Source organism: Bombina bombina, chromosome 2, assembly GCF_027579735.1.
Source record: "Bombina bombina isolate aBomBom1 chromosome 2, aBomBom1.pri, whole genome shotgun sequence".
In the NCBI taxonomy this organism is placed as follows: domain Eukaryota; kingdom Metazoa; phylum Chordata; class Amphibia; order Anura; family Bombinatoridae; genus Bombina; species Bombina bombina.
Genome location: NC_069500.1, coordinates 118164942 through 118192760, shown reverse-complemented (window position 1 = coordinate 118192760; position 27819 = coordinate 118164942). Strand labels below are relative to the sequence as shown.

General features: G+C 37.5%; 1 protein-coding gene across 1 annotated transcript in view; it reads right to left on the bottom strand.

The window, feature by feature from the left end:
- The window catches only part of C7 (complement C7), a 153404-nt gene extending 125795 nt beyond the window's left edge, over window positions 1-27609 (bottom strand). The window contains exons 1-4 of the mRNA XM_053700428.1: window positions 27449-27609; window positions 8058-8119; window positions 4424-4493; window positions 29-170 (exon numbers count right to left, since the gene is read on the bottom strand). Coding sequence (XP_053556403.1) covers window positions 29-170; window positions 4424-4493; window positions 8058-8119; window positions 27449-27454 — 280 coding nt within the window. The 5' untranslated portion in view covers window positions 27455-27609. The remainder of the gene's footprint in view (window positions 1-28; window positions 171-4423; window positions 4494-8057; window positions 8120-27448) is intronic.
- Between the last annotated feature and the right edge of the window lie 210 nt (window positions 27610-27819).

Here is a 27819-nt window from a genome sequence, read left to right as displayed (position 1 = left end):
ACAGCATTAATCATAATATAAATATTACCTGAAAAACACCTGAATCTATCTCCGCACCCATCTTCTATAGGACATCCTCTTGTGGGAACACAAGACTGAGTTTCAAACGCACTTCCAAAACATGGCAACCCACCAAACTGGGCATAAACATCTACGGTTCGTCTGCGTGTCTGTATTAATCGGGACATGTTCAGTTATATCATATATGATGATGTTATATATACCAGCTAATGTCTTCATTATAGATTAAGTGCTAGATTACAAGTGGAGCGCTAAATTATTTTCCCATTTGTGGGAGTGCAATAATTAATCAGCCATTACAAGTGGCTGGTTATTGCTACCGCAGGCTCGCGGTAGCAATTAACGCTTATAAAATAAACCAGAGATCGGATCTCTGGTTAATTTTATAAATCTGCCCCAAATGCCCCCCAAATACTGTCTAGGTAATTAAAAAATGAAGATGGCAGCATCTTTATTTTTTAATAAACACTGCACTAAGCAGTATTTTGGGGTTAAAGTTGGTGGAAGTGGGGTGTTAGAAAAAAACGGCACTGAAAAGTGCCTGTACATTGTGGTCAATGGGAACTGTGTGTTCCCAGTAAATATATATGTATATGGTTATATACATATACACTCACCAGCCACTTTATTAGGTACACCTTGCTACTACCGGATTTGATCCCCTTTTGCCTTCAGAACTGCCTTAATTATTTGTGGCATAGATTCAACAAGGTGTTGGAAACATTCCTCAAACATTTTAGTCCATATTGACATGATAGCATCACGCAGTTGCTGCAGATTTGTTGGCTACATATCCATGATGTGAATCTTCTATTCGACCACATCACAAAGGTGTTCTACTGGATTTAGATGTGGTGACTGTGGAGGCCATTGGAGTACAGTGAACTCATTGTCATGTTCAAGAAACCAGTTTGAGATTATTTGAGCTTTGTGACATGGTGCATTATCCTGCTGGAAGTAGCCATCAGAAGATGGGTACACTGTAGTCATAAAGGGATGGACTTGGTTAGCAACAATACTCAGGTAGGCTGTGGCATTTAAACAATGCTCAACTGGTACCAAGGGGCCCAAAGTGTGCCAAGAAAATATCCCCCACACCATTACACCACCACCACCACCAGCTTGAACCGTTAATACAAGGCAGGATGGATCCATGCTTTATGTTGTTTACGCCAAATTCTGACCCTACCATCTGAATGTTGCAGCTAAAATCGAGACTCATTTGACCAGCCAACATTTTTCCAATCTTCTATTGTCCAATTTTGGTGAGCCTGTGCGAATTGTAGCCTCAGTTTCCTGTTCTTAGCTGACAGGAGTGACACCTAGTGTGGTCTTCTGCTGCTGTATCCCATCTGCTTCAAGGTTCGACGTGTTGTGCATTCAGAGATGGTATTCTGCATACCTTGGTTGTAACGAGTGGTTATTTAAGTTACTGTTGCCTTTCTATCATCTTGAACCAGTCTGCCCATTCTCCTCGGACCTCTGACATCAACAAGGCATTTTCGTCCACACAACTGCCGCTTGCTGGATATTTTCTCTTTTTGGGACTACTCTGTAAACCCTAAAGATGGTTGTCCGTGAAAATCCCAGTAGATCAGCAGTTCTTGAAATACTCAGACAAGCCTGTCTGGCACCAACAACCATGCCATATTCAAAGTCACTTAAATCCCTTTTCTTCCCCATTCTGATGCTTGGTTTGAACTTCAGCAAGTCGTCTTCACCACGTCTTGATGCCTAAATGCATTGAGTTGCTGCCATGTGATTAGCAATTTATGTTACCAAGCAATTGAACAGGTGTAGCTAATAAAGTGGCCGATAAGTGTATATATATGTGTTAATATGTGTATATACACATATTAACACATAAATATATATGTATATCAGCATATACAGTATCTCACAAAAGTGAGTACACCCCTCTCCTTTTTGTAAATATTTTATTATATCTCATCCATTTGACAACACTGAAGAAATTACACTTTGCTACAATGTAAAGTAGTGAGCGTACAGCCTGTATAACAGTGTAAATTTGCTGTCCCCTCAAAAAAACTCAACACACATCCATTAATGTCTAAACCGTTGGCAACAAAAGTGAGTACACCCCTAAGTGGAAATGTCCAAATTTGGCCCAAATAGCCATTTCCCTCTCTGGTGTCATGTGACTCATTAGTTTTGCAAGGTCTCAGGTGTGAATGGAGAGCAGGTGTGTTAAATTTGGTGTTATCACTCTCACACTCTCTCATACTGGTCACTGGAAGTTCAACATGGCAGCTCATGGAAAACAACTCTGAGGATCTGAAAAAAGAATTGTTGCTCTACATAAAGATGGCCTAGGCAATAAGAAGATTGGCAAGACCCTGAAACTGAGCTGCAGCATGGTGGGCAAGACTATACTGCGGTTTCACAGGACAGGTTCCACTCAGAACAGGCCTCGCCATGGTCGACCAAAGAAGTTGAGTGCACCTACTCAGCTTCATATCCAGAGGTTTTCTTTGGGAAATGAGTGCTGCCAGCATTGCTGCAGAGGTTGAAGGGGTGGGGGGTCAGCCTGTGAGTGTGTCAGACCATACGCCGCACACTGCATCAAAATGGTCTGCATGGCTGTCGTCCCAGAAGGAAGCTTATTCTAAAGATGATGCACAAGAAAGCCCGCAAACAGTTTGCTGAAGACTAGCAGACTAAGGACATGGATTACTGGAACCATGTCATGTGGTCTGATGAGACCAAGATCAACTTATTTGGTTCAGATGGTGTCAAGCGTGTGTCGGAAACCAAGTGAGGAGTACAAAGACAAGTGTGTCTTTCCTACAGTCAAGCATGGTAGTGGGAGTGTCATGGTCTGGGCCTGCACAAGTGCTGCCGGCACTGGGGAGCTACAGTTCATTGAGGGAACTATGAATGCCAACATGTACTGTGACATACTGAAGCAGAGCATGATCCCCTTCCTTCGGAGACTGGGCTGCAGGGCAGTATTCCAACATGATAACGACCCCAAACACACCTCCAAGACAACCACTGCCGTGCTAAAGAAGCTGAGGGAAGAGGTGATAGACTGGCCAAGCATGTCTCCAGACCTAAAACCTATTGAGCATCTGTGGGGCATCCTCAAATGGAAGGTGGGGGAGCGCTAGATCTCTAACATCCACCAACTCTGTGATGTCGTTATGGAGGAGTGGAAGAGGACTCCAGTGGCAACCTGTGAAGCTCTGGTGAACTCCATGCCCAAGAGGGTTAAGGCAGTGCTGGAAAATAATGGTGGCCACATAAAATATTGAAACTATAGCCCCAATTTGGACATTTCCACTTAAGGGTGAACTGACATTTGTTGCAACGGTTTAGACATTAATAACTGTGTGTTGAGTTATTTTGAGGGGACAGCAAATTTACACTGTTATACAGGCTGTACACTTACTACTTTACATTGTAGCAAAGTGTCATTTCTGCAGTGTTGTCACATGAAAAGATATAATAAAATATTTACAAAAATGTGAGGGGTGTACTTACTTTTGTGAGATGCTGTATATATATATATATTTATATATATATATATGATTGCTGCCATTGCTGCGTGACTTACCCCCTTCGCTGGCGCTGAAGGAGCCTATGGAAGCGCGCTCTCATGAGCGCAATGCTTCCTAGTAATGCGAACGCGAGGTCACGTTTGCATTGCAGCTAACTTGTAATACCAGCGCACATTATGGTGGAGCGCTAATATCGCTTTCATGAAAGCTATAAATAGCGCTCCACTTGTAATCTAGCCCTTAACATATCATAAAGCCATATTCTTTTTTTTGTTAAGAGATTTTAGTCTGATAAATTTGGATATATCCTGATCCATACACATAAATGTAAATACTAAGAAAAATTATATGACATGAACCTAGTGGAAAGGGAAAATAAGTTAGTACACCTTACAAAGCTATGTTAGATTTACAAAATAAAACCTGGTATAAATAATGGTGAAATGTATTATTAATGTCGTAAATTTATTTTTTTTCCTGTTAATTCCAACATAACTACATGCTAGAATACAACACACTTGGATAAACATGTGCACAGAAACAAGCAAAGACAAACACACTTTTTCTATTTTAACCCTTTAAGGACACAGCTTTCAGTTTGCTCAATTGTTTTATGACGGAAAAATTCCGTCATATGTCCTTAAGAGGTTAATTTGTCATTTTTGCTTATTGAAAGGCAATTACTTATATATGATTTTATATATTTTTTTTAAATTACACATATACATGGACGCACGTACATACACAAACACACGCTTGCGTGCACTCACATGCACTCACTGCTGTTTTGCTATTATTGGTATGATATAAATATTATTGTTTATTTTAAAGTAATATACTTAATGACAAAGAAATGCATATTGTGCCTTGGAAAAGCCAACCTGAGTTTTAGAACACCCATCGCATTCTGACCAAGGACCAAATGAACCCCATCTGCAGTTCACTGGATAGCTGTGAAAACAAATAGTTAGGAATTAATATGATTTTATTTATCTGACTGATGATTTAAAGAATTATTCTAAAAGTAATATAGCAGATTATTTTATAAACAAGACACTAAAGTTACACATAAATTACATATCTGCTATATAGTCAGTAGCTCGGCATGCAAATTGTACATAGATCATAGAAAGCCCATAGTATGTAGGTACTGTATATAGACATATGTACATACAGGTAGCCCTTGGTTAATGCTGGGGTTCCGTTCATGAAAAAAGTGTTGCAAAAGTATCTGTGAAAAATTATCCTACTTATATAATGTAAGTCATGGGCCACTCTCAAAACTGGCATAAATAATATTATTAGTTCTGAAACATATGCTATGAATATAACAACTAATTTATGTGATTGAATATAAAACTATATAAAACCTTTCCCAAGGTGCTTGAGTGTGTTTTCGTGAGCAGGGGCCACTTTCCTGGAATGCCTGGGAGCCTATTAGCGTGCAGGAGCCACTTTTGCACCATACATGTGTACCTATTGGGCAAGTAGGGGCCACTTTCCCAGGGCATCTGGGCACCTTTTGGTTAGAAGGGGCCACTTCCCTCGGGTGCCTGTGTGCCTAATGGTAAGCAGGGGTCACTTTCCATGTGTGCTTGGGTGAGCTTTGGCGAGCAAGGGTCACTTTTCTGGGATGCCTGGGAGCCTATTAGCAAGCAGGGACCACTTTTCCAGGGTGCCTAGGCACCTATATGGGCTAGCAGGTGCCACTTACCCAGGTTGCCTGGGAGAATATTAAAGTAGCAAGTGCCACTTTCCGGGGGTGCCTGTATGCCTATTGGCGAGCAGGGGACACTTTCCTGGGGTGCCTGTGTGCCTATTGGCGAGCAGGGGACACTTTCCGGGGGTGCCTGTGTGCCTATTGACGAGCAGGGGACACTTTCCGTGGGTGCCTGTGTGCCTATTGACGAGCAGGGGACACTTTCCGGGGGTGCCTGTGTGCCTATTGACAAGCAGGGGACACTTTCTCGGGTGCCTGGGTGCCTATTGGCAAGCAGGGGACACTTTCCGTGGTGCCTATCATTTATCAATATGGCAAACAAATAAGGAGTGCCCCATAGTTGGTCCTGTAACTTTATTCTTTTGTTAGCATGGTGAGCATGGTGAGCAAGGTGTGTATTTTTTTTTTTTTTTTAAATGTATTAAAACCAATACAATTTGCAACAAATTTCTGGTCACAGGTAAAGGGCCTGATGATCAAAACCTCGCCGGATACATGCATTATTGTGCGTGTGTTACATTAGAGGTAAACGAATCTGATAAGGTAGCGACCTGATTCAACTGGGGGTGTACATAGATCCTATTGTACTAATATTTTCATGACACTGTGTACTATTGTTTTATAGTGGTGTCCTCTGAAACAGATGTTGTACATACCCCTTATCAGATTTGTTTACCTATAATGTAACACACACACAATAATGCATGTATCCTACTGTTTATTGCAGCATAGAGCCTGATGGATTACTAAGGTAGCCAGATTTTTTCGCTTGTCAAGCAAAGCTACCCTCTAGTAGAGGTGCTGAATGGTCCTTATATATGTTTGCAATTTGATTCACATTGTATTAACTATAGGCTGTACTTTTACTGTGGTTTATGCAATTTTTGGGGGTCTTTGAGCATTTTAACTGACAAGCATAGATCCTCATTGATGACTATGGTGGCCATTTTTCGCTTGGGATGCGAATCCACCTCCATAGGAGGTGTTGCCTTCTTACTTTTGTGCTTCACTGTATTACTCTTTTGTGTTTTAGGTAATCTGAACAACCTTTCTCTGAGTGCGATTTATACTATTATTAATGGTTCATTTGTCCATACTATACATTTGTAGATTTTTTCTTATGCTGTGTATTCATGATTTGAGAGGCACTGTATCAAAACACTTATGATTGGTGGGTCAACGATAATTACTGACTAATAAAATGAGTGTGCTGAAATCCCTGTCTTGTGTGTAGTAACTTATTGAGTTCCTACCTTCTCTTTCTTATTTGTATTCTAATTAATATAAAGTATGTTGTTTTGCAGTTGTTATCAGTTAAAGCCAATGATAGAAAGATATGTAGCAGGATTAGCCTTGAGAAGTCTGCATTGTGCATTTCCAATTCTGAGAAATAAAAAATCCAAAACTGTACATATACACACACATATAAATATATACATATACATATATGTGTGTGTGTCTACAGTTTTTTATATAATATATACACTATAATTTTTGTCAACATCTACCGTAATAGTATCGTTTTGAGCACACTTGATTTCTCTATTCAACAATCTACAATTATAATGTAGTAGATTTATTCTATGATGTTTGGATGTCTTGATTTCATGCCTTACAACACACATATAAATTGTATCCTTCCTCTGTTCACCAGGAGAGTACACGATGAGCACTAGAGGCCGATTTATCAAATGTCGGGCGGACATGATTCGCTATAGCTTGTGCAATGCCGACCCCTGCACATTCGCGGCCAATCGGCCACTAGCGGGGGGTGACAATCATCCCAATCGTATCTGCTTTTTAAATACTGTTTCCGACGACCCCCAGTGTCATCATCAGTGGTGCTTCTACACCATATAAACTGGGGGTGCTAACAAAGGTTGCCACATAGGTACATGCCAGTGGTGGAGGTTGGTACTGGTGAAGGGGCATTTCCTACTTTTTATTTATGTAATTTTTACATGTTATTTACCTTTTTCTAAACCCCATTTACCTCTACTCATGGGTAGCATAAAACATGGAAAAAAGAAGATGACAAAATGTATGGCTTTTGAGATCTTTTAGAACTGACCCACCAGTGTTCATCATCCAGCAGAAGTAATTATAGATGTGTGTATACATGTGTATGTATATGTGTATGTGTATTCCAAAATGGCCGTACACAAAGAATGAAAAATGAAAAATAACTTTTATAGTCAACAATTAAAACATGATACAAAGAGAGATTCCACAAGTACTTAATCATGGTTTTAATAGTTGACAATAAAAGTCACATGTGTATGTGTAACTTCCAACTTTTTATGAAGACCATCCAGGATGGGGACGCTGGTGGCTTAAGGCAATCTGTGGGCTGGAGTTGTGACAAACAGAAGGCAGGGTCATGTTCAGTTGGGGTGTAGTTGGGTGGGGAATAAGCGTGTCTGGAAGGGACAGTGGGCAGAACTCTCAAATAGTAACAATCCTGCAAAATGTAGAGCTGTTGGCGTGTCAGTAGCCATGCTTGAGCATGTACTGTTATATGTGTCATTCTGTGTGAATCTGTCAGAGTGCCAATCCTTCTGTTAGTGTAACTGTGACAATTTAGATAATAGTGTTCACCAAAAAATCTAAGGAAAAAAGCATATAAATCTAGTTAGCAAAAAGACTGGAATTTAAATCAGTATGAAGTGTCAATATTAATCTCCATCTCTGCACAATATAATCAAGAAAATCATGTTCTTTTAGCATAAAAAAAGTTAACTATATGTTTCTGAAATGCAGACTTCTAGATTGTGTAGGAGAAAAGGTGCACTTACCTTGAAAAGACGGGAACAATTTGCAAAATCTCTAACAGTGGGAGAACAGTTACCCAGAGAGCCTAAAAATAAATAAAAAAAAAGGAAATTTACATTTCATTTACAGGAACAAACCTTAATTCCAAACCCTTTGTGTCAACATCATTTTCAGATAAATACTATGTATACATCATACCCCACTTGTATATTTGGAAGAATTTAGCCAATAATATTAGCATTTGTTAAAAAAAATATATATAAATATTTATCACCCTCTTTCTCCCTTTCTAAAATGAAATGGCATAAATTGCAAAAGAGAGAAGCACATAAAAGTGAAATCAATCACTGCTACATTATCGTTGCAATCCATATTGTTAACACAAGCGCATATTACAAGGTATCTTCTCCATATCAATATTATTATCAATATTATTATATTGTAGTCCAGCAGTCAAGTTTTACAGGGCTTTAGAGATAGATACAAGTGCAACTATTTTTTACTTTGTGATCTACTAAAATGAAATGACACCCTAGGGTGTCTTCTTTATATACAGTTTAATGGTTAAAGGCACAGAACTAAAGACATGTGTGAGCCTGCCCCTCGGCCTCCAAAACAGCTTCTGTTGATAACACATTGAGCCTATTGGGGTAGATTTACCAATGTCTGTCCGATATGATACGCTGTTGCATATCATGTCCAACAGACATCGCTGAATGCCAACAGCATACTCTGTCTGTTTTTATCATTACACAAGCAGTTCGCCAGAACTGCTTGTGCAATGCCGCCCCCTGCAGATTCACGGCCAATCGGCCGCTAGCAGGAGGTGTCATTCAGCCAGATCGTAACAAGGGGAACAAGGGCCATCTGGCCCTTGTTAAAGGGACACTAAACACATGCTTAAAATCCTTAAATCTTGCTCCTTCTAATCAATCAAAATCAATCAAAATCAAGTTAGCATGAATGTCTATGCCAACTTGTCAGCTTACCCCAAATTGTTCAACAAAAAGTGTTTTCAATAACAATGGTATACCTGTGCTCTATGGGTGTATGCATGCCGCCATATTGTGACATGTGTTACACACAGATACACCGGTCACTAGACACACGCATATTGTTCTATTATGTATTTGCTGCTTAGAGGAATCACATCTGCAGCACATGCTCACTGTGATGCATGCAACAGCAGCACATGTGATTCTTGCAGAGCGTGTGCTGCATTGTTTGTGGAGATATTGTTTCAAATGTGACTAATAGTAATAAGTATTTTCAACATAGTAATACATTAGCATACCTCCCAACATTTAATTGGACATTTAATAATAAATTCTTTAAAACTGCTCTCTGCATTCCCCATTAATATTTTAGATTCTGGCCTTTAAAGTCAGCAAAAATGCACAGTAGCACACTACATAGCATACACTTATACATGCAGATACACACACACACTACATAGCATACACTTATACTTACAGATACACACTACATAGCATACACTTATACATGCAGATACACACACACTACATAGCATACACTTATACATGCAGATACACACACACACTACATATCATACACTTATACATGCAGATACACACACACTACATAGCATACACTTATACATGCAGATACACACACACTACATAGCATACACTTATACATGCAGATACACACACACTACATAGCATACACTTATACATGCAGATACACACACACTACATATCATACACTTATAAATGCAGATACACACACACTACATAGCATACACTTACACATGCAGATACACACACACTACATAGCATACACTTATACATGCAGATACACACACACACTACATAGCATACACTTATACTTACAGATACACACTACATAGCATACACTTATACATGCAGATACACACACACTACATAGCATACACTTATACATGCAGATACACACACACTACATAGCATACACTTATACATGCAGATACACACACACTACATAGCATACACTTACACATGCAGATACACACACACTACATATCATACACTTATACATGCAGATACACACACACTACATAGCATACACTTACACATGCAGATACACACACACTACATAGCATACACTTATACATGCAGATACACACACACACTACATAGCATACACTTATACATGCAGATACACACACACTACATAGCATACACTTATACATGCAGATACACACACACTACATAGCATACACTTATACATGCAGATACACACACACACTACATCGCATACACTTATACATGCAGATACACACACACTACATAGCATACACATGCAGATACACACACACTACATAGCATACACGTATACATGCAGATACACACACACTACATACCATACACTTACACATGCAGATACACACACACTACATAGCATACACTTATACATGCAGATACACACACACTACATAGCATACACTTATACATGCAGATACACAAACACTACATAGCATACACTTACACATGCAGATACACAAACACTACATAGCATACACTTACACATGCAGATACACACACATCATAGCATACACTTATACATGCAGATACACACACACACTACATAGCATACACTTACACATGCAGATACACACACGCAACATAGCATACACTTATACATGCAGATACACACACACTACATAGCATACACTTATACATGCAGATACACACACACTACATAGCATACACTTACACATGCAGATACACACACACTACATAGCATACACTTACACATGCAGATACACACACACTACATAGCATACAATTATACAGACAGATACACAGACACTACATAGTATACACTTATACATGCAGATACACACACACATTACATAGCATACACTTATACATGCAGCATACACTTATACATGCAGATACACAGACACTACACAGTATACACTTATACATGCAGACACACACACACTACATAGCATACACTTATAAATGCAGATACACACTTATACATGCAGATACACATACACACACTATAGCTTACATTTATACATGCAGACACACAAACACTACATAGCATAAACTTATACATACAGATACACACACACAGTTATGGATACACATAGACACACACACTACATCATATATCGGTATCTGTAATTCATTGTATGGGGTCCTGGGGTTGGCAAGCACATTAGCTGGCAGTCTGAGGCTGCCACTGTTCGTTACCCTGGTATTAGCACTGCTCATTGTATAAAACTGAAGACATGCTAGTATTATCACCAGGGGTTAGACATCATCACTACCAGAGGTAGGTTAGAGAGGTCACCATTACCCGTGGTCAGAGTGTATACAGCCTTCTTACTCCTGCTTAACCCACACACCATTCCTTTTCCACAGGGAATCTAACAGGTATCTAACCCTGTGAGAGCAAAGCCAGCTGCTTCTGAGTATGGGCCCAATAGAATTGGCCTTTATTAAAGGAAGCTTGTCCAGAGATAGAAGAGTTTCAGACTATCCCGAGAGCAGCATACCGTAGGGGCAAAACCATAGGCAAAAGGCTGGTTAGGGCCATATCCGTTCAGAACCTGTGAAAAGAGGGGGTCAGAGGTTTCTTGGGAAACCTAAGGATGGTACATTCCCCTGTTTGGGATGTGGCCAGTGCAGTAATGTCATCAAAGGGGGTAGCATTTCTCATCCATACACTGGGGAAAAAATTTTGATTAAAGGTTATTACACATGTAATTCTACACATGTGGTGTATGCGTTAAAGGGCCCATGTGGGCTGTTATATGTTGGCGAGACGACCCAAAGGGTCAAGGACCGCATATGCCAACATAAATCCACCATTAGAAGTGAGAAAACTGCTAACCTCCCAGTGCCAGCACATTTCATTGAGAAAGGCCATCAGATTAACCAGCTTAGATTTATGGTAATAGACCAAGCCCCTGTACATATTAGAGGGGGTGATAGATTCAAAGATCTCCTCTATAGGGAGGCCAGATGGATCTGGAAGTTGGATACCATGCACCCTAAGGGGCTCAATAGGGAATTTGATTTACTTCCTTTTATTTGAGGCTGCAGTTGACTATATAACTGTATTTGGCTCTAGTTATTTAATTAGTTTGATATAAATAAAATGTAGTTAAAAATGTAATCATATAGCATAGTATATATAGCAACTTGCTGCATCTGTTTTTAATCTGTGACCATTTCACATTAGGAGTATTAGGGGTTAAAAAGATATCTGTGTAAAAAATGGCTAATATGTCTATTAGGTCAGGTGTGACCTTGTTATGTGTTTGACCCCTCCCCATTACTTTGTGATTGGTCCCCTATGTACATAAATGTGTGATTTTCTTCATTGTGTGATAGCTTGATAAAGGGGCAGGAGCCCCGAAACGTTGCTCAGTTTAATAAAGGCACTGTTGCCATACTTTTGAGTGCCACCTGAGTGTTGTTTTATGTCATATATTTCAGGACCCTGGAAAGGGAGGTCCTTCAGGTGTGCACCATTATCTTTCAATTCTGATGATACAAGACATTTGGTCAGTGAGTGCTGGTCCTGCTTTTTCTACATAATGTATTCTCTCTGCTAGTCACCCACCAGCTGAAGCTATTTGTTCACATTCATGTCAGAGAGTAGTACAACCAATCAGCAGGCATACCACTGCCCCATTGACAATAAGCCAAGCACGCTACACCACTCTTCTGAAGCTGCCTCTCTAAAGGTAAAATGGGTCAAAACTTCCAACCAAAATAAAGTAAGACATCCGTTGTTAACCAGTTTATTTTAGTGTGGAGCTGCAATTCTTAGTCTTTCTTTGCAATATAAAGCTTTAGCTGAATCAGCATCAACGTCAGCAGGCTGGGTATGCAAGGTGTTTAAAAAAACAATAGCTATAGACCTGAGGAGGATCAATTAAAGGTAGTAAGTTAAATTTTATTTAAATAAAGTTATTTATGGTCCCTTTGTTTACTTTATACACTAAAAACTGGCAATAACTAGTGTCCAAGTGTAACATAATCAAAATGTAACATAGTGTTACGTTTTAAAGGGTTATGACACCAAACATTTTTCTTTAATGATTCAAACACAACATACTATTTTAAACAATTTTCCAATTTACTTCTATTATCAAATTTACTTTATTCTGTATACTTTATTAAAGTACTTTTTGTACTTTATTAAAGGAACAATAATGCACTACTGGGAACTAACTGAACACAACAGGTGAGGCAATGACAAAAGGCATATGTGCGTATCACACCAATCATCAGCTAGCTCCCAGTTGTTCCTGAGCCTGCCTATGTACGCAATGGATACTAAGAGATTGAGGAAAATTAGATAGTAGAAGTTCATTGGAAAGTTTTTTAAATTGTATATATATATATACAAAGAGAGAAGCACTCTACCAGGAACGAACAACAGCTCATTAGCTAGTTCTATGGCGATATACCACCCGGAAGCAGCCTCTTTTAGACCTGTGTGCTTTTCACAAAGGAAAACTATCCTGAAGCATATCAGTCTGATCCTGCCAAGTAAGGTCAGTCCAGCCTCGAAATACCAGGCAATTCTCCTCTGAACAAGGAACATTACAACCCCAGACAATCGTTTCAGCCTCGTCAGCGAGATGCAGCCACATTTCTCTAAGCACACTGGGCAAGGAGTCCACGTCTGGTTTCCCCCATCACCCATAGGGAGACTTCCCCAGGGTCATATTAATTTGCATACAAAGAGTGAAGGGGCATAGTGTGCTAAAAGAACGCGCACCCTGAGTTGCAATATAAATGAACAGGCATGGAAGTTATTCTAGCTTTTGTTCTATCTCAGGAGTGCTGTTCTCTTTCTCTTTTTTGACATTTATGTAAATTACTCTTGGGTCACCCTAAGAGTAATGGGTAAGCCAGACGTGGAGCCCGTGCACACATGCCCTTAGAGAGATACAACTGCACCTCACTGACGAGGCCTACAGAAGGCTGAAACGATCGTCTGGGGTTGTTGCTTCCCTTGCTCAGAGAAGAATTGCCTGGTATTTCGGTGCTGGACTGTCATTGGGCAGGATCAGACTGATATGCTACAGGATATTTTTTCTCTGTGAAGGGGCATAGTGTGTTAAAAGAACGCGCACCCTGAGTTGCAATATAAATGAACAGGCATGGAAGTTATTCTAGCTTTTGTTCTATCTCAGGAGTGCTGTTCTCTCTTTTTTGACATTTATATATATATATATATATATATATATATATATATGTTTTTTTATAACAAAGTGATCCCAATCTTTCTAATTCAAACACAGTAAAGATAGAATGTTAAAGGGACAGTCTAGTTAAAATTAGACTTTCATGATTCAGATAGGGCATGCAATTTTAAACAATGTTCAAATTTACTTTTATCACCAAATTTGCTTTTTTCTCTTGGTAATCATTGTTGAAAGCTACACTTAGGTAGGCTCATATGCTAATTTCTAAGACCTTGAAGGCTGCCTCTAATCTCAGTGCATTTTGACAGTTTTTTTTACAGTTAGACAGTGCTAGCTCATGTGTGCCATATTACATAACATTGTGCTCACTCCTGTGGCGTTACCTAGGAGTCAGCACTGATTGGCTAAAATTCATTTCTGTCAAAAGAACTGAAATAAGGGAGCAGTCTGCAGAGGCTTAGATACAAACTACACACAGAGAGAAGCGCATTCTCAGGAACGAACAACCAGCTCAATAACTTGCTAGCCTGTTTCCAAAGAAGAAAGTGTCTACAATTTATCTCATCTTCTAAAATGAGATTTTATGTTAAAAGAAATTTTATTTCGATCCATAAGGCAAATATAATTTACAATCAGGTACAATCACAGTATTGTCCTCAACATCTTATATATATTACATTGCAAAAACACAGTGAGACATTACAGTAGTTATTTATGTTTAAACAGTATTCAATTTCCCCTTCGGACCATATCTGTTTCGGTTCATTATAATTTGTCCATCAGAGGATCTCTTAGTAATTGGAATAAACATATGTAAATGCCTTTAACACCCCTATATTTCGAATGCAATATACAATATAACTGAGATTTTGCTAGTATTGTATAGTCTGGATCATGCCTTCGGAATATTTTTAAAATTCTAACAATTTAACAAATAAACTTCATAAACTATTAAAACTAATAAAACTAGTCTTTATGGTAATTTTTCATTTTACAGTATCTTGTGTGCAGCTTCTGTTAGGTCCCTGAGCAAGTAACATAATTAATAGCATGCGTCCGTCCATCTATCCTATCAGGTTTTTTTTGCCTATCTAATTCGTACATCACCTATTTCTTGAGACACTATTTAGATTCCAATAATACCAGATTTTCTGGAACTGATCTACGGTGCCCTGAATCCGTGAGGCTCCTTCTGATAAAGTATAGACATCTTGAATCTTATCCATTACCTCCTTCCATGCAGGAGTGCCCTCCTTTCAATACCTAGCTATACAAACCCTGGTTGTTGTGCATAAAATTTTAATAAATGTATTAATTGGTGATATAAATTTTGCGATTCAGAAGCGCCTGGGACATGGTCAAGGTTATATTTTCTTCAAGTAGGTGGCTTAATAAATCATTTAACTTGTTCCACGTATCCCTTATTATCACGCAATTCCACCACATATGCCTGAATGAACCCCTCTCCCCGCAGCCTCTATAGCATGACATGGTTTTGTTGTTTGAGAAATGGAATGTATGTAACGGGTCAGATACCATCTGAATAGCGTTTTAATGGCATTTTCCCTAAGATCAGCACTTATCAAGTCTCTACAGGATTCATGAATAATTTGATACCACTCCTCTTTCGTGAGTGTAAATCCCAGATCTTCCTCCCATTTTAAGACTATGCTGGATTTGACTTTATGTTTGCCATCTTGTATGTCGATTTAGAGTTTGCAGATCGTATGTTTTTCCCTATCTATTGACTTGCATATCTTTTCAAGATTTGTTCCTGGTTGTTGTTTATAATGTTTAATGTAATTACTTAGGGCTGAGGAAATTTGTAAATATATGTACCAATGCAATTTATTTGGTTGTAGGATGTCTTGTAGATGATTAAACTTGACTATGCGTCCATTTATCATAAAGTCCGCCACTCTATATAGCCCCTTTTTTGTCCATTTACCTATGTGTCTCTGTATCTCTTTTGTTAAAGGGATCAGGGGTCTAACCCATGTGTTTGTAGGCATGAGCTCCTGGACCTTAGTAGCTGATTTCCATAAAGACATTGTGTCCAGAATGGTAGTCATGTCTAAGTCCCTTTCCTGAGTCCCATAAAATACTATCTGAGTTTTCTTGGCCATATAGCTCTTTCTCTATTTCTGTCCAAACCACATTATGTGACTGTTTGCTTAGAAGAGAGGCTTGAGCCATCCTTGAAGCTTGCTAATACTCTGCTAAATTTGGTAATCCTACTCCCCCCAGCTGTCTATGTTGGGCCAGAACATGCAAGACTATTCTCGCACCTCTATCTCCTCTCAAAAAGGAGTGGAGGTCGGATTGTAGTTTCTACAGATCTAGGGGGGGGGGGTACTTTAATTGGCAAGGCTCTGAATAGGTATAGTATAGTATATGTTCATTTTAATAGTTGACAGATGGTCATACCACGAGCAGTTGCCCTTCCTCCACTTTTGTATATCTTGTCTGATATTTTTATATAATGGGATGTTATTTAATTTATATAATTTGTCATTTGAATCTGATATCTTAGTTCCCAGATAAGGGAGGGATTGCTTGGCCCAAGTGATATCAAAATTAATCTCTATTAGTTTTTTTGTATGGGAGGGGATTGACAGCGGTAAGGCTTCACACTTATCTAAATTAACCTTATACCCCCATATCCCAGAGAACTCCTGCAGGATCTGATATAGATGCGTTAAGGAATCTAAAGGTTTAGTTAGTGTTAGTAAAATATCATCCGCAAATAGCGAAAGCTTGTATTCGGACCCCCCAATTTTAACTCCTCTAATGTTCTCTGACGGTTCGATACATAGTGCAAACAGAAGTGGGGATAAGGGACATCCCTGCCGAGTGCCGTTCAAAATACTTATGGATCTGGATTGATAACCAGCTGCACTTATTGTTGCTGAAGGTGCAGAGTAAATTCCCTTGACTGCCTGCATGAAATCTCCCTCAAAACCATATTGCGACAAGACCTCAAACATGTATGTCCAATCTATTTTATTGAACGCCTTCTCTGCATCCAATGATAGGAGCAGAGAAGGCATTCCTGTTTCCCTCAAGTACTCTGTCAGATCTATTGTTCTTCGTATGTTATCTGGGGCTTCTCTTCCTTGAATGAACCCCACCTGATCAGGGTGTATAATGTCTGGAAGTATCAACTTGAGTCTATTGGCCAATATTTTCCTAAGGATTTTTATATCTTGATTAATCAAGGAAATCAGTATATAATTCTTGCACAGTGTGGGATCTTTCCCTGGCTTGGGGATAACTACAATATTGGCCCTAAGTATATCTACTGGGATCTCAAACCCTTTCATGATGTCATTACAGAACTTCTTAAAATGCGGAATTAGTGCCATCCTAAATAATTTGTAGTATTCACTGGGTAGGCCATCTTGGCCTGCTGCCTTACCTATCTTGAGTTCTTTTATCACATTGATGATTTCCTGAGTAGATATCTTTTCATTCAACTTTTCCCTATCTGTGGCACTAATAACCCTTATTTTAGCTTGTTGTAAAAATATTGTCATCAAATCATGTGTCTGAGCTGATTTTAGAACTTTCCGACCATCGTACAATGTTTCGTAAAAAGTTGCAAAAGTGTCTGCAATCTCTTGTGGATTTGATGTCCGTAACCCCTCTTGGTTCTGTATGAACAGGATAGAGTACATTTCTCTCCCTTAATTTGTTAGCCAAATGAGTCGTTTAAGACCTTCGCAAGGAGTTTTCGTTTAGTCTGAAGCTGTTTGAAAGTGGTTGTAGAAAGAGTTTGTTTATGTTGTGCTTCCAATATGTGTATTTCCGCTTGTAACTGATCTATAGTTTTGTTAGAAAGTCTAGTGAGCTTTGATTTTTCTTGTATAAGAATCCCTCTTATATGAGGTTTATGTGCAGCCCAGGAAGATAGCGGATTATTAGTAGAATGTTCGTTAATTTGCCAGTATTCCCCCATAGATTGAAGTGTCTGACTGTATGTATGTTCATTATTAAGTATAATTGGGTCGTATGTCCATGATCTCTGTCTTTGAGTATTAATTATACCTCTTAGATCTACCTGAACCATAGAATGGTCAGACCACACACAGGGATGTATATACGCGCTTATAATATTAGGGATCAAAACCTGACTTATTGTTACATAATCCAATCTGGTATACATTTTGTGTGCATGTGAATAAAAAGTATGATCTGTTGTTTGACCGTATAGTGTCTCCCAGGTATCTACCAAGTTATGTAATTCTAATGATTCCCTTACTGATTTGGCTATTGAATTTTGTCTATGTTGTTTCTTTGTAATTTTATTCTCTACGTTTCTTATATGTGATGACAGTGAAATATTGAAGTCTCCCACTAGAATTGTCCTAGATTGAGACCATTGAGTAAGGTGATGTGAGATCTGCTTAAAAAACGAGTGTTGTTGCTCATTCGTGGCATAGACATTACAGAGTGTAACCCTTGTTTTATGTATCCTCCCCCTAACTATAAGGAATCTACCTTCCAGGTCAATTATAACTTCTTCTTTTGTAAAACATAGGGAAGAATGAATAAGAATAAAAAACACCTCTCTTTTTTTGATCTGTGGTGGAATGGTAGTGTATAGGGAAATGCTTATGCCAGAATTTTGGAATCAATGTAAGGGCTGTTTTGCGTTTGACATTTGTAGTAAGGCCTCTCACATTATGCGAGAGAATTGTGAATGTGGATGTCATTGTATATAATTGTATAAAGTCCTAATCTTTAAAGCATTATTGTATATCTCATTGTCTTGGACTGACAAAGTTTCACATGAATATCAGTAACCAGTTGACCACACAGAAAGAGCAACACATAAAAATGTTGAACATTTTGAACATATCGCATATCGCTTATTGCTCAAGTACAACTTATAATTTCCATATATACCCTACAATGAAAAAAAATAATAATATGTGCAGGGTATTAAAATGATGTAACTAAAGCTATAGTAACAAAAGGTTATCTTATCCTAATTCAGTCATGGTGTAATCCCTGAAAACATCTCTTAGTGTTCATTATTGTAGCATCCTAAGTTAAATAGTCTCTCTTATTAGATTTTCAGAGTCCTACAACAATATCTCTGTTTCTTAGGAATATACATTTAATTACCTAACAACATTTGTCTCTGCTTTATGGAGAAAAGAGCCTTTAATGTATTATAAGGCTAACCTAATGTGGGCTTTCTCTACTTGACAATGATGCCATAGTCCCTGTATAGGAGAAATTTGTAGAGATTAGAGTCTTAATATACAACTTTGTATACTCATCTGTTACTTGTCACTCCAAAAGGCCTAATGGTGTGTCAATAGGCGATTTAGCAGTCCTCTTTGCTTCACAAAGTCATTTTGGTTTTTTCTTGGATACTTTGATCCATTTGGCTCTTTTATTATTGTCCTCTCTTTGGGGATGTCGTTCAACTTCGGGATCGCTGTGACCTGTTGGTAGATCTGGTGTGTCTAATCCAAGATATGTACAGATTTCCGGAATATCTTGCCTTTCTTTATCGTCAGAGTTTTACCTTCATGAAGAATATGTAAGGCGAAGGGGAATCCCCAACGATAATTTATTTGATTTTTTCGGAGCAATAAGGTGAGTGGTCTGAGTGAACTTCTCCTTTGTAAAGTTTGCACGCATAAATCTTGATAGAATTGAACCACTACACCTTGGTATTTGAAAGTTGGACTTTTTCTTGCAGCTTGAAGAATTGCTTCTTTTTCTGGGAATCGAAGTAATTTAACTATCACATCTCGGGGAGGGTAGTCCACCTTCGGTTTTGCTTTAAGGGCCCGGTGTGCCCTCTCTATTTGAAAGTTATCTTCTTCTGTGCAACCTGTAATTGCCTGAAATAGTTGCTTTAGGTAGTTCTGCAAGTCAGATTGCGTTATATTTTCCGGAACTCCCTTGATTCTTAAGTTGCTTCGGCATGTGCGGTTCTCTAGATCCTCCAGTTTGTCTTGGAGATTGTCTAGTTCTTGTTGATGATCTTGGGATCGCTGTGTTAAGGTAGACACCGCTTCCTACACATTATTCTTGTTGTCTTCTAAAGCAGATACTCTCGTACCCAAATCAAGTATATCATGCTTTATCTCTGCTAGACTGTTGGTGATGGTGGTTTGAAAGGAATCCATTTTGTTCCACGTTTTCTCAAAGCTCTTATCTATAGCCTTCTTTGAAACTAGAGCCTTTATATCAGCTCTCGTGACCGGTATTAGATCCTCAGCGCAGGCCTGTGTTCCGAATCTGCATCCAGTTCCCCTTCTTGTTCTGCTTCTTGGGGTTCTGCTATTTTCTCCCCTTTGGATGATTTGAAAAATAAACTGTCTGCTGCTGATTTTCCTGCTGCAGGGGGTTTGTTCATCCTTCTGGCTGCCATTATCTCTGCTACAATATATTGCTGCGACAGTGAGGGTTATTGTAGGATTATTTAGTTTCACCTAGCAGCACTCCCCAAAAGTTGCAGATAATAAAGTGCTGAGTAATAGTCTTTTAATATTATAGGTATATTTGCACCTTTAAATAAATTTATAAAGAACAGCTCTCCGTTTTTAAGGTTTGCTCAGAGCCTCTATCTTAACAAATGTGTGCTATTTTAACTCAAACACAGACTGGGCCACCTCCTGCCTGGTTTATTTAACTGCCTACCAGCAGGCTCAGTGTCAAATCAGCAAAAATTAGGACCCTTCTTCGGTTGAAACAACATATATTCTATGGACCTTATTATGTGAGGCAATAAAAGCCAGGGCTGTGTATTAGCGTAACTGGTGCATTATGGCTGGGTTGGGAGGTCTCATTTTCCTCTCCGGGAGCTTTCAAACAACTCTGCCACATATAGCTTTCACTATACCTCAGTGGAGCTTGCGATGTGTTTGCGCTGATTTGTTGCAGTCTCTGCTGTAGAGCTACTCCACGTGGGCTGCCAAGATGGCGCTTCCTCTATTCGCTCCCGAAATGGCCTCCTCACTATTACCCATGTTCTTTTACAATTCCGGTCGCCAGATGCCTCATTTTTGCCCCTTGGTTGTCCAGAGTGTATTCAGAGACCGGCTTGTGTCTGCTCGGTAATCCTTTGCAGGTTTAAAACCCCTTTGTGTGTGTCCCTGCACGGAGCAGTACAATTATGTTACCATCTCCGTCTGCAGTCAGGCTCCGCCCCCTAAAATGAGATTTTAATAGTTCTCACACTGTAAATCATGAAAAAGTGACAAGGTTTAAGATATTGCAGAAACTGTAAATCTGGAAAGCATAATTTTTGGCACATTTGTTTAATGTAAAAACCTGTGCCAATGATCTTGTTTTCCAATAAGCAGGACAGATCGGCAAAACTGTCAAATCCAGATCATGATTTCGTAGTTGCAGAGAGAAATTCTGTTTAAGAAGATAAAATTGCTGTAACTTTTAATATTTGTAAAAACAAATTTTAAAACCATGATTGCGAAACATCATATCTAGATGTTGTAGTTCGTGATTTCTATGTTCTTGTGTTTCCTGCAGATCTTGTCAGCTGTAATAGATATCACGTATATTTTTATTAATCACAAATATATATGTTAATGTCTGTCCTGCCCACTACTGAGAGACTATACAATAGTGCTGAATATAGGTTTGATGACTCTAGACCAGTGTTTCCCAAACCCAGTCCTCAGGACCCTTACTCAGGCCAGATATTCATTATATCTTAACTAAGGCACAGGTGAAACAATCAGCTGATCAGTAACCATGGTTACTAACCTGCTCTCACCCATCAGCTGATTATTTCACCTGTGCTCTAGTTAAGATATAACGAATATCTGGCCTGAGTAAGGGTCCTGAGGACTGGGTTTGGGAAACACTGCTCTAGACCATATATTCATATATAAATCTTAAATGGTGTCTGTGACTATTTCAGAGTGTATTGCACATGAGCAACATACGAGAATCGTCTCGCAATACTGGCAAACATATGAAAAAGGCCTGTTTTTATCAACACCCTTTGGGGCCGATTTATCAAGGGCCGAATGGCCCCTGTTGCCCCTGTTTCCGCTCGAGCCTTCAGGCTCGCTGGAAACAGCAATTATAAAGCAGCGGTCTTAAGATCGCTGCTCCTTAACTGGTCCGCTGCCTCTGAGGCTGCGGTCTGCAATCTGCCAGATCCTATACGATTGGGTTGATTGACACCCCCTGCTAGCGCGAATCTTCAGGGGGCAGCATTGCACAAGCGTATGCTGTTGGCATTCAGCGATGTCTGTCGGACATGATACGCTACAGCGTATCATGTCGGACAGACATTGATAAATCGGCCCCTTTGTGTGTTGAACTTGATGTGACCACTTTGTTGCTGAAATAAAGTGCAAAACCATTGGTTGGGGGCTTGTGTTCACCAAAGCCAGTGCTGTCCCTGCATCGTGTGGGTTATTTTACCTCTTTCTTCAGTGCTCTCATAAAAAAAATTCCCAGTATGGAAATGGTGTTACTGCTTGGATTGTGATCGTTCAGAACTTTAAAGGGACAGTGACCCAAAAATAAAACTGCAATATTTTGATAAATTGTGTATGTACAAAATTTGCCATCAACATTTATTAAAAATTCAGCTGCTAAAGTAGTACCAAAGAAAACCAAACTTTCCTGTCTCTACAGTCCTGATATCAGATTTATGTGCAATTAGAGACCTTGTAATTACAAAAACAAAGGGCAAGTCAATATATGTCTGGTATTCCTGAACACAGGAGACCATACAGATTTTAGAATCCTTTGTCCTATGACTTCATACTACAGAGTAGTAAAAAAATAAAAATCTCTACTGCTCTCAGTATGGAAATGGTCATTCACTGATATTATTAAGGAAGGGAGAAATGATTGTGCTGCAAATAAAATCTAAAAATGGAATTGTCTGTGCTGGGAGTGTCTGTCTATGTATCCTAGGTATCACATTATTGCTTCTTTCTTCAATATTTTTTCTGTATGTGATGCCAAAACGTTGCTTTCATGGGTGATCTCTGTTCATAAAGCAACTTGTACATAAATTAGAAAGTTGTTTAAACTTGCATGCTCTATCTGAATTATGATAGAAAATGTTGGGTTTCATATCCCTTTTTTTTTTTTTTTTTTTTTTTTTTTTTTTCAAATATTCCCACAATCACAATATGGGGATTTCAGGACTGATCAATTTTGGAGATGTTGAGCTTTAGTTAAAGGAACATTGAACACTAGATTTTTCTTTGCATAAATGTTTTGTAGATGATCCATTTTTAAGTTTAATTTTAACTAGACTGTCCCTTTAACACTTCTAGCATGTGTATGAAAGAGCACTATTTTAAATATTTTAACAAATATATTTTCTTGATTGCTCATTGGTTGAACTCCCACTGCTTTATTGGTGAACAGTGAAACCTCACACACTTAAAAGAAATTATAATAACAAGAACATCCATTTTATAAAAATAAAAAAATGTAACAAAAAAAAGTCAAAATGCATTGTTTTTCATGCAACAAAGAAAAAAAAAAAGAATTTAACATCCCTATAAAAACATTTATATTTCATGTGTTGTTCTAGGATTCTTTCCCAACATGCAGTTTGCCACTGGCTATGTTTATAGTCATTACAGAACTTATTCATATGTACACATACAAGCCCCAAGCTAAATTACCTTTCTCTGCTTTAAAGCATCAAAGCTCTGTTCACAACAGAACTCTAAGGGTGGTCTACCCAACAACATTCCAACCCAAAATATAGTGGGAAAATGACCATAGGCTACAATCTTGTCATACTGATGGCTATATTTTTAAGATCACCTTGTTGATAGTTAAAGTTGCATAAAACTCAGATTTCTTTTAAATACATAGTACATGTCAATATGGTAGCATTGCACTGAAAAACAATCTGCATATAGAACTATTTCATCTTTGTTTGCAGAATTTGCATAGTTTTGCAATCCAGGGAATACCAGGGACAGATATAAATGAGCACTAATCAAGCAATCACTGTGTAGGATGTGTTAGAGATACTGTTCTGAAGTTAACAGTGTAAAACCATGATTTTAAGAGATACATTACAGAAAAAGCTGACAACATACTAAAATATTACAAATGTATTTTATTACAACTAATTTTGTGGATAAATATGTCCCTATAAAGTGTCTATGTCCTGTTCTGTGTGGTGTATAATTAGTTTAAATAATTGTACAATATTTTCCCATTTAGTATAACTTTTCTCCAGCAAATATTATGCAGTTGCATATTGGTTACAATGACTTTATGCACTGATTAATAGAAGAGACATTCAGAAATGTATTATGAAAATATACGGTAGACACTGGCCTAAAGCGAATCAAACTTGCTCCTGGTAATAATAACTGCTACATCGCCACTTGAGAATTCATAAAGATTCGAACATTGAAAAGGTGCAACACTCTTCATTATAATTTATGGGGCAGCGCATAGAACAAGCTCTACCGTGAAGGATGTTTGGCTCTCGTATGATTATCTATGAATCTAGGCCAATATAAGATGGTAACCAAATCTAAACAGTATGTAGCTTTTGATATATTTAAAAGTGAAGCATAAATATATTTATATTTTGCTGCATAATTCTAACCAAGATTAAACAAGAACAGATTCATCTCTAATAGTAAAAAAATACAATAACATAATAAATTTGGTTGGGCAGCATTTTATTTACTCTGTCAGAATGTAATGATAGGCTGTTGTTCTTTATTTAAATATGAGCATCTCTGCGGATGATTAATGTTCATTCATAGGGCATGAAGAACAAATATTCTTCCTAACTAGTGTAAAAGTAATAAAAAAAATACATGAATAAAAATAATATATGAATATATAAGAATGAGGCAAAAATAATGACGTTACCAAGAATATGTATATTAAGAGAACATTACTTTAGAGGGACAGTAAACAGATTTTTTTAAATGCAATTAAAAAGCCATATTAAAGGTACGTTACCTAAATGCTAAATGGACTAACATATACATATAAACATATATATGTCTTTGAGAAAGAGCCCGGTGAAGCAGGATTGGATTGCGACATATTTTTTGTATATGTCTGATGAGGGGGTGATACTCTGAAAACGTTAACATAATAAATTAGCTGAGGACTTTTATCTCATCAGCAAATGCTCTCTGGATTTCTTTGCATATAATATTTACTTAGGAAGCACCCTGGATACAACTAATATCTGTTGTCTCTTCTACACTATATATATATATATATATATATATAGATAGATAGATAGATAGATAGATGTGTGTGTGTATATAGATAGATAGATAGATGATAGATAGATAGATAGATAATGTGTGTGTGTGTGTGTATGTATATATATATATATATGTGTGTGTGTCTGTCTGTCTGATGTGTTGGGGACTAACTAATGCAATTTTTTTTTCTATGGTGTGTTTGCCATGAAGACAATACTATACTGTATTCATAGCTTATTTTTCCAGTGCTTAATAGATTCATATTACTATTTAGAAAAACAGAAAATATTGAAAATGCCAAACTTTTTCTTCTATTATTTCCTTTTTACCTCTGTAGTATTCTTTTCATTATCATTGATGTGAGATTATCGCATATTGCTTCATAGCATATCCTTTGTTTAGCCTGCACAGTCTTACAATCTGTATCCTGAATCTTTCCTTGTGTTATTGTTCATATGTTTCTCGTCTGCCAGTAATAATATTTACTAAAATAGTTTCTGCATAATGAAACTGATGTATTAAGGTACTCCCTATTAGTTATATAATGAATTAAATCATTTATAGAATCAAAAAAAGCAGGCGACATCCAAACTACAAACATATCAACTTCAAGAAGAAAAAAAAAGGTTTTGAAAAGTTTCTAAGATATGGATAATATCTGTCAGCCTATTAAAATGTCAGAGTATCAGAGGGCTAACATAGCAACATTGAGTTTATCAGTTATGAGAATCTATTTGGTATAAATGCCTTTACATTTAAGGACACGCTTTAAAGGTTTATTATACTCATATATTTTCTGATGTGCACATAAAAGTGAAGCAGTGAAATATATATAATTGTTTTTGCATCAATAAAGTTTGGAATTGTGTACACTATTAATATTGCTGTGTTAATGCTCACTGGCTCTTTAAGTCAACTGCTCCATTGGTAAAGAGGGGGGGGGGGCACCTACATCTCCAAAGGGCAAACATATATAATTTAGACAGCACAGGAACATCTATTTTTCATTAAAAAAAATAATACATTTTGCAATGTTCTCAGAAGAAAATTGAGTACAATGCCCTATAATTGAATTACCTGTTTTCCCCAGATAGGGGATATTTTTTACTGATAATATGGAATATATTACTATAAAGAAACTATTATGTAGAACTATTATAATCTCTATCCATAGTTTAGCTCTTTCTCACTCCAGATCAGTAGGCAGGATGGGGATTACAATACAAAGTTTATCTGCTGAGAATAATTTTCTCTTAGTGTGAAAGTAGAACTAAAATGACAGGAAATTAATATACAGAGAACGTTCTGTATTGCTGCTGTAATAAAATGTGCTATACATTATTTCGTTTGATACATTTTTTTATATAATAATATAATAATTTAAACAAACTTGTGGTTTAGATGCATATTGTATTACATTATAAAAAATATATATATTTTCAGGTTAAAAGATTTTAATACTATTTTTTCTGCACTGTTTTGCATAGTAATTATATTTAAATTATATTAAATATGTAGATAGATATATCATAAAACAAAAACAAAGAAAAGTAAGTAAGCAAATTCCAAACAAAACTATATAATAGAAAAGTAAACATAATTATTTCACTCAATACATCATTTATATCACCCTGTGTAATATACTCATTTTTCTATTAATAAATATATAACTACATTTAAAAAAAATGTTTTATTACTTGATCACTATAATTCATTTACTTCAGCATGTTAATGAATTAAAATTTTAAGCAAGAAAAAAAAAAATCACACTTTTGCTATGTTATTTTTTGGCTGAGCATTTAGCCAAATTCCCAAATTTCACAGTACTAATCTTATATACTGGCAAAATATTTAATTGTATTATTTACCCATAAAATTAAAGAAATAATCTGTGTCTGTATTTGGAAGTCTTTACAATCAATAAAGAGAGTTATCATAGCAATCCTGCCTTTACTGTCATCATACAACAATATATTAAGTATTTATAGTTACTGCAATAAATTCACATATATGATTCTCTTACCCTCATTGTGCGGAGGTGGTTGACGAGTAGCTGGTTCTTGATGAGTTTAAGTAACTAAAAATCTCACAAAAAGTTATACTCTGGGCTTTTGCACTCTCAGGTTTATGTTTCACTTCTGTCTGTTGGGAGTCATCCTCAAGAATTCTCTTTCCAGCTTAAGAAAAGACCTCCCTTCTCTGTTTCTTCTTTACCATATGGCTGTTGCTTTTAAACCACCCAAAGTTTTTTTTTTTTTTTTTACAATAGGGAGTGGCTACAGGATAGAAGGAATCTGATGCAGCATTTATTTCATATTTAAATGGGACTAAGTGGGATAACCTTTATTTGATGATGGTGGTGGTGGTATTTCAGACTTTTTTTAAGTTTGTATA